Source organism: Panthera uncia, chromosome C2 (genome assembly GCF_023721935.1).
Source record: "Panthera uncia isolate 11264 chromosome C2, Puncia_PCG_1.0, whole genome shotgun sequence".
NCBI lineage: Eukaryota > Metazoa > Chordata > Mammalia > Carnivora > Felidae > Panthera > Panthera uncia.
In genome coordinates this window covers 14,145,684-14,154,907 of record NC_064810.1, presented here as the reverse complement: position 1 = coordinate 14,154,907, position 9,224 = coordinate 14,145,684, and the positions used below count along the sequence as shown (strand labels likewise).

General features: G+C 39.2%; 1 protein-coding gene across 1 annotated transcript; it reads right to left on the bottom strand.

Annotated features, from left to right (window-relative positions):
* Positions 1-350: 350 nt before the first annotated feature.
* Positions 351-965, bottom strand: LOC125922080 (keratin-associated protein 13-2-like). The gene has a single exon (XM_049629968.1). The coding sequence runs from the start codon at positions 909-911 to the stop codon at positions 351-353; it is 561 nt and encodes a 186-aa protein (XP_049485925.1). The 5' UTR covers positions 912-965.
* Positions 966-9,224: the final 8,259 nt, after the last annotated feature.

Genomic DNA, 9,224 nt, shown 5'->3' with positions numbered 1-9,224 from the left:
GCTCTGGAGCCCCAAAGATAGATCGCAAATCAAATTTTGAAAATCAATAAGGAACAATGAGAACGTATCAGATGCAAGAGTGAATGAGTTTATTAGGTCAAACAGAACTGACTTCCTGCAAGAAGAATTTATGTAATTCTGAGTCAATTGTTTCAAAATTACACACATGCACTTAATATTTTGGTCATTCATTAATTTCACCGTCTGAAAGAACTAGACAGTCAGCCAGTACTCGATGCTGGAGAAAGGGTGAAGAGCGAGGGGTGAGAGGGGTTAGCTAACATTACTGAAACCCTTTGAGAGCAGCTCTAAAAAGAGACTGAAGTATTTTGCTCAAAGTGTCTGGAAGCTCAATAAGTTGATCTACAGAAGGCCGATCTATAGGTTGGCCTGTAACATGATGACTGACAGCTCCTGGAGGAGAGGTAGGTTGGGCGGCAGAAACTGGATCCATAGCTCAGGGAAGGGAAACCACAGACTCCATAACCCAGGGGTTTGAAGCCACTGGATCCACAGCCCAGAGAGTAGAAGCTTCTGGACCCACAGCCCACAGACCCAGAATAAGTCGTCTGGAAGGGACCGCAGAACGTGGAGGTCCTCGGGCGGGAGCAGGACGTCTGGCAGGGGCTGGACACCACGCAGGACGTCTGGCAGCTGGTGGGCTCACAGGAGGTCTCTTGACAGCCGCTGTAGAGGGAGGAGCCCAGCTGGCAGGTGCTGGGAGAGCAGAGGTCAGTACGGTAGACCAGGTTGCTGGGGGAAGAAGAGCCACAGGAGGAGCTTGGGTAGCGCGGGTAGCCCCCAAGGGACTGGGAGGCGACGTTTCCAGAACAGCAGCTGTAGGTCATGTTGGCAGGAGATGGGAGTTCAGCTGAGTGAGCGTCAGAAGATGCTCTGAGTTTCAATGCCATGGTCGGGACTCCATGTTATATATACTCTTAGACCTGGGTGTGTCACCGTCCAGATGTCCCTCCTCCACGCTTGTCATTTTATGCAAGAAGGCCTCTCTAGGTTATTGCTTAAGTCTCATTTATCACGTCTTCACATAATTGTGCTTCAATCACTCTGATACACTTAGGAAGAATCTACTCAATTTAATTCCCCAGAAATTCTCTGTGATTTGATCTTTGAAGTTATATGTCATCATATTCCCAAATAGCCTCCGCCTTATGGTCCATGTGGATGGTGAGTCCTTGCCCTACCAAATGGAATTGCATAAGCTTCCTCTTCACTTCCACGAAGTTATCAGGAGAATCAGTGGTTTGTCCTTTGCCTCACAAGCACGTTAGAATGGATTTCTCCAAATACTAACTGCATTCAGCAGCACCGACAATCAGTTGAACCTTTTACTCTTTTTCTATTCGAATCAATCCATGTAATTTCTGATATCTATTAATTTAGCTTAATTAAATTGTAGATCCATTGGCAAAGCACTCAGCCTGCCTTTTTCTGTGATATGCCTGGCGTTCTCATGTCTTGTGCTTGTCACTGGAATTAAGGGGTATGGATATTACCCTTGGTGTTCATGCCCATGGATTTCCTTAAAGGGAATACAAGCTTAAAAGCCTTCCTTAGAGGATCTTCTTTTAAGAGGCAAATACAACACTTTGAGTGAGACTTTAAATAGAAGTGTTGGCTGGAACTAAGTTTCTGCATATATTTTCTGATGAGTCGGTCTTGTAGCAAGCATTATTTTCTGGTTTTGCCCAAGTCAACATACAGTTTTGTTGTTGTTGTAAAGGACATATCCTGAGTTGCAGTTATTAATTTTCATCTAAAATAATATTTCAGGAATTAACATTTAACATCTTCTGAGGCCACTAACTTGAAATATTAGAGCAACAGGGGTTTTTAGTATCTTTGGTCAACCCACACATTGAAAAATTATGCCTCAAAGAGGTTCAGTAAATTTCTCCTAACTGCTAAGAAATACAGAAGCTCGAACCACGGTCTCCTTATGCAGAGTCAAGATTCAAATACTCTGCAAATATAAAAGCAAATTTAACTTTAACTTGTCTCAGAAAAGTATCTATTAAGCTTATTTATACTACGATATAAAAGCCTAATAAAAGCCTTATTTACCTCTCCTAAGAATATTTGCATTGAATAGTGTTCAACAGTAGAATTCCATGCATCACTGATCTGTATGCATTTGAAGTATATTTTACTTTCTAGCTCAAGAAAGAGAAAAGAACCTGGATAACCCATACTTAGATTAATGGGGGAAAAAATAAGGAAGAAGAAGAAAAAGGGCTGTTTCTTATCTGGTTTGTGCCCATTCGTCTTCTTTAGAATCTGACATTTTATTTGGTTTAACTAAGAGGAATGGCATTTACAATTGTCATTGAAAAGAAAGCTCCTTAACTACCTGAAAATTACCTTGCTGAATTCCAAAGCACGCTGCTTCAGAGCACTTAGTTACTTTGTTTTATGATTATCTCTCCCATGCAGAATCCAAAGTGTGGCATGCATCACATGAAGTGCCCTTGTGCAATATTTAAACCATCACTCTGATTCACTGAAGGAAAATAAGTTATGCTTTATGAATGGACACCTATTAAATTTACTAAAGAAGTATGTACCACCCCCAACACATGGGATGCCTTAAAATGCCAGACTTTAACTCCATTACAATGCATAATCTTTCTTTCTTCCTCTTAATCCTTGATTCTACTTAAAAAAAAAAAGACTTTCTAAGACTTTCTAACATTCAGAAGTTCTTGCTTTTCCAGGCCAGATCCCTAGTCCTGGGAATTAACATTGAAATAACTCTGGAATAAGTCAATTCCAATTAACATCTCCCACACCCATTCCTAATTAGGCTAACACTTTTCATTAGTCATTTGTGCACTTTGTACAGATACTAGTGAATAGCTCATAAATGCTAATAAATGCGTCTCTCTGAAAGGAAGAGAAAAACAAAATTAAACTGAAGTGACTATTAAGTTCAGAGGTAGATCCTGGACTAATAAAACACTCCTATAAGCACAGGCAAAGTGTTTAAGGAAAAAAACAAAACAAAACAAAAAACATCATCTGGATAGGTCAGAAGAAAAATGCTACATTGCAAAACATTTTTTTTGAAACGAAAAAATACCAATACTACATAGAATAACCAGGCATTAGAGGACTCACTGGCCACAAGTAACTTAATGACATGAATTCCTTGAGTAGTGATTGTTCTTCCAGGGCACTGCCTGTCATCAGGTTCAGTCTTTAAGACGACGATCTCTTTCGCAACGTTTTCAGATATTTTTCAATACCTTTCAAAGTAAGCAAATGTTAAAGGTTGTAGTAAAGTACGGGCAGAAAGACCGATTTCTGGGTAAAGGATGAGGAAAATCACTCCGTCTCTCTGCCCTGGCCTCTGTCTCAGGCACCAAGCAAGCTGGCCAAGGTAGCAAGCTGCTACTTTGCCAGAGGTCACCTGTCTCGTTGGTCGACTCTGCTGGCGCTGGCACTCCTCTTAGATCACCACAGCCCCTTCCTGCTTCATACTGACCATTTTAAGTCTATACTCTTACTTTATTTTTTAAATTTTTGTTTATTTTTGAGACAGGGAGAAAGACAGAGTGTGAGCAGGGGAGGGGCAGAGAGAGGGGGATCTTTCCAGTGGAAACCCATTCAGTCTGCAGGAATCTTCCAGGAAATTTTCTGCACACATATTAATAAGTGTATGCACTTTGTTGTTTCGTTATTATTGTTTTAAGTTCTAAGAACGCAGTCTTATTGCACATATATTTGTAAATACATTTTTTCACTAAAAATTACCTTTAAAATATATTCATGTTGATATTTATATATTTCTATCTTCACTTCAGTAGCACGTTCAAGTCCCAGGCACTGTTCGAAGGACTTTGTTACAAATATCAGCTCATTGAGTCTTCCTAATAATCTACTCAGCACATACTGCCATGGTTCTTATTTTAGAGAGGATGAGAGTTGAGTGACTCGCCCATGGCCACTCGTGTAGTCGGTAGCAGATACAGGATTTGAACCCAGATACTGGTTCAATCGTCAAGAGTTTGTGCAAACAGCCACTTTATTATAATATAATGAGCTGGTTTCTTTCTGTTGCTACCATATAGAATTCTTCAGTATAACACTATCACATGTTACTTATCTATCTCCTTATTATTTTTGATTCCTCACTATCGCAAATCATGTGGCAAGGAGCATATTTGCGCCCACGCCCACGTCTAGAGTTTCCATCAGGTATATACGTAGAGGTAGAGTTGCTAGGAATTTTCAGTTCCATTTTCAATTTTAGCGTAGTAATTAGGAGCATGGCCCTGCATTCAGAGGGGCTGGGTTTGAATCCTGACTCCATCATTTGCCAGGGATATGACCAAGACTCATTCAAGTTTATTTTTTTGTTATTACCTTTTATCAATGGTTCCATAGAGTTATTCTGCTTTTCCAGATTATTTTCTTAGGAGTTCTTTGTGTTTTCTTTATTTTATGCCTTCATCTTTGGTATGTTGCAAATAGACCCCTCCACTTGATTGTTTCACTGTTTTTTTTTTTTCACTTTTTTTTTTTTTTTAAGGTCAGCTCTATTGAGGTAAAATATACACATAATGAAATCCGCCTCTGTTAGGCGTACAGCTCAATGAGTTGTGACAGACATATGCAGTCATGTAACCACCAACGCAACAGAAATACAGAAGCTTTCCATTATCACCCAAGGTTTCCTTGTGCCTGTTTGGGTCGATGGCTTCCCACCATGTATCTGCATTTCTGTCCATATAGGCTCTTCTTTTCGGAAATGCGCTCTACATGGAATCGCCCATTACACAGCTTTTTGTGGCTAGTTTCCTTTACAGAATACACTGCTTTTGAGTGTCATTCGTGTTGTCATAGAGTTCAATAGCCCCTTCCTTTTCATCGCTAAGTGGCATTTCACTGTATGTATGCTCTCCATTCACTATCCATAACATTTAGATGATTTCCAATTTGGGGCAATTATGGAGAAAGCTGCCATGAACACTTATATGCAGGTTTCTTCATAGACATACTTTTTTTTTTTCATTTTCTCTAGATAAATTTTTGGGCGTGGGATTGCTGGATGATATGGGCAACTGCGTGTTTAGCATCACAAAAACACTGCTACCCTGTTTTTCCACGGTGGCTGTGGCATTTTGCATTCCCAACAGCAAAGTTCCAGTTGTTCCAAATCCTCAAGAGCACTAGACCTATTATCATGATTTATCATTGCCATTATCCATTATTATTTTGCCTCCTCTAGGAGGCATGTGGTGGTGCGACACATGATTTTAACTTCCATTTCCCCAATGATGAATAATACTGTACATCTTTTGATGTGTTACTTGCCTTCGATGTCTCTCCTTCAGTGATATGTAGTCAGAGTTTTTAAATCATTTTTGAGTTGTTTCGCTTCATATAATTGAGTTGTAAGAGTCCCTCATATATCCTAGATCCAAGGCTTCTATCAAATATGTGTTTCTCCAATATTTTCTCCAAGGTTGTGGCTCATGGCTTGTCATTTCATTTTCTTATCAAAGTGTTTTCAAGAGCAGATGTTTTTAATTTTGACTAAGTACAATTTATCAAATAAATTTAGTATTGGGGGCAACGTTTGAGTCAAGGAATTTTTTTTTTTTGTCATAAAGATGTCCAATTACCCTAGTACCATTTGCTGGAAAGACTGCCCTTTGCCCACTGATCACCATGACGCGTTTATCAAAGTCAATTAATCATACATGTACAGATCTATTTCTGGAGTTACTCCTCTGTTCCATTAATGTGTACGTCCACCCAATACTACCATGCTTTAATTACTACAGGTTTATAGTAAGCCTTGACATTAGACTGCAAATCCCCAAACTTTGTTCTTTATTTTCCAAATCATTTCCCTATATGAGTTCTTTTGTGTTTCCATATATATTTTAGAACGAGTTTGCCAATTTCCACAAAAACCTGATATGATTTTCATCGGGATTTTGTTAAATCTGTGTTCAACTGGGGGAGATTCAAAATCTTCATTTTCTTTGTTTCATGAACATGAACTGTCTCTACACTTATTTAAACATTCTTTAATACTTCAGGGGTGCCTGGGTGGCTCTGTCGGTTAAGCGTCCAACTTCAGCTCGGGTCACGATCTCATGGTTTGTGAGGTCAGGTCCTGCATCGGGTTCTGGGCTGACAGCTCAGAACCTGGAGCCTGCTTTGGACTCTGTGTCTCCTTCTCTCTCTGCCCCTCTCCTGCTCGTGCTCTGTCTCTGTCTCTCAAAAATAAATAAACATTAAAAATTTTTAAAAAATAAACATTCTTTATTATCTCTCATGAAAGGGTTATAGTTTTCAGTGCACAAATCCTGCATAGGTGTTGTTGGATTTACAGCTAAATATGTTGCGGGTTTTCATGCTACTTTAAATGGCATTTTAAAATTTCAATTTCTATTTGCTCATCACTTTTACGTAGAATTACATTTTTATGTGACTTTGTATCCTGCAAAGGTCTGAAATTCATTTATTAGTTGTAGCAGATTTTTGTGAATTATTTCAAGTCTTTTGCATAGGCTATCGTGTCATCTGCAAACAAAGCCAATATTCTTTCTTCTTCTTTTTTTTTTTTAACATTTATTTATTTTTGAGACAGAGAGAGACAGAACATGAACGGGGGAGGGGCAGAGAGAGAGGGAGACACAGAATCGGAAGCAGGCTCCAGGCTCCGAGCCATCAGCCCAGAGCCTGACGCGGGGCTCGAACTCACAGACCGCGAGATCGTGACCTGAGCAGAAGTCGGACGCTCAACCGACTGAGCCACCCAGGCGTCCCATTTCTTCTTTTAAGATAAGTATGAATCTTTTCTTTTGGTCTCATCATGTTGGGTAGAACCTCCAGGGACATTTGGGTGGCTCAGTCAGTTAAGAATCTGATCCTCAATTTTGCCTAAGGTCATGGGATCGAGCCCTGCATCGGGCTCTGCTCTCATCCTGGAGCCTGTTTAAGACTCTTTCTCCCTCTCCCTTTGTCTCTCCCCTGCTCATTCTTTCTCTCTCTCACTCTCATTCTCAAAAAAAAAAAAAAAAAAAAAAAAAAAAAAAAGAAAAGAAAAAAACTTCAACACAATGCTGAGTGGAGTGGGCAAAGCACATGCTTGCTTTATTCCTGAACATTCAGTCTTTCTTTGTTAACCATGATGCCACCAGTGCGGTTTGTAGATGCCAATTATCCAAGTAAGTTCTCTCCTAAATCTTGCTTGCTGAGAGCTTTTACCATGAGTGCATGCATGTTGAGTTTTTCCAAGTGCTTTTTTAGGCATTTATTAGATTATTGTGTAGTTGAATTTTTAATCTTCTGATATGGTAAATTGCACTGGGTAATTCTGAATATTGAAATCAACTTTGCATTCCTGGGAAAAACATCTCTGATCATTTTATCATTTGATCAGATATTATGCTTTTAACATATACTGGATTAGACTTACTGATGTTTTTTCTACTTTTTTTTAATGCCTATTATGTATGAGGGGAATTGGTTTATAATTTTCTTATAACATTGTCCATGTCTAGTTTTCTAAAAGGGTAATGTTGATCTTGTAAAATTAGTTGGGAAGTGTGTATGCCTCTCTTTTCTGAAATATTTTATGTAGAATTTGTTTTTGAATATTTTGAATAATTTTCCCATGAAGCCACCTCAGCTTGAAATTTGCTTTATAGGAAGGTTTTCGGTGGTCAATTTAATTTATTTTATAGGTATAGGGCTACCCAGGATGTCTTATTATTCTTGCTTGAGCTCTTAGTGTTTATGTATCAAGGAATTTCCCCATTTTACCTAAGATATCCCAGCAAATGACCTCAGAATCCAGCAACAGTGGTCATATAAATATGCTTGTGCTGCGACAAAGGCAGAAGTAGTGGTGACCTGTCTCCCGACCACATGGACCGCATAAGCCATTGCTGGGGCCACTCTGGCTGGAAAGCGAACGAAGTAAATTCAATGATACTTGTTGGAGCAAAACATGAATCCAGAAGGCGTAAAACCAACAATCTCCTACTTATTATCTCATTTGTCTTGTTTTATTGCTTATCATTTCCACCAAAATAGCCACAGACCTGTCCTCTCTCAGATGTGCATTCAAATGAAACGTTCTTGCTTATCTGTAATAAAAGTATTTTAACGAAACCAAACATCTTTTGAATCGTATTGAACTTGATCCCCTCCAAATAGAACACATGCTCCCGTTGAGCAGCTGCCCCAGTTTTCTCCTCTGCGTCATTTCGTATGGACACACATGGCCACTTTTCTACCTCACTTGCTCTCAGCACCTTATTTAGCAGTGCGTTACTAAGGTGGCAGGATATGGTGACAGGTTTCACCTTGCATTGGAAGTAAAGATCATTCCCTGGGTGCTGAGTGCGTCATTAACCTGCTGGAGGTTCACTCTTCAGCCTGCTTGTCGGCTGATAAACACTGCTGATTCTTCTAAGAGGATTAGAAAACACTCAACTCCTCAACTGTTTCCAAACCTTAGTTCTGAAAGCCCCATCTTGGAAATTTTCAAAGATGTGCACCATCTCGCAAAAAAAAAAAAAAAAAATTAAGGGACCAGAAAGGGCATTCAGTATTGCATTCAACTTTTATGTTCCTTATTGCTTTGTTTGTTTGAATTCAGCACTGTAGCCAAAACAGAAACAGCCTAACTAGGACCTGAATAAAGCAGAGATATGAACTAGATATTAGTAAACATATCAAGGAAATGCTAGTGTATGAAACCACAGATTACATCTGATTTCTTATGCTGACAAAGGTGAATTCTAGTGTATTATGGTGGAAATAACATTGAATTATAGCAGTTGACTTCAGGCTGTTACATAGATCAGAGGCAGGACCAGATGGCTGCTGAAGGTCCCAACAATTGCCAAGTTCTATGACTCTAAGGTAAAATTTACTTTCCGATAATTCAGTCTTCATAATGAGTTTTCATATGACCACAGTTTGTTGTTTAGTTTTTGCTCTTTGTCCGGTTTTGAAGGAAGGGTACATTTCCTCCCTGGTTAAGTTCAAGCAAGATTCAAGAAGTACATGATCAATTTGGTCAGAGAAGATACGGATAGCAAACATGAAGACCATCATTCATTTCTTGGAGAGCGTAAAAGAGTTCTCCAGAAAAACAGAACGGATAATAGGTGCAGGTGGTTATAGGTACAGTACATTTACATAAATTTACATAATAGACACATGTATAGGTGTAATAT

Coding starts and splice junctions, on each gene's coding strand:
- LOC125922080 (XM_049629968.1), bottom strand. CDS start 911: ATGGCATTGAAACTCAGAGCATCTTCTGACGCTCACTCAGCTGAACTC.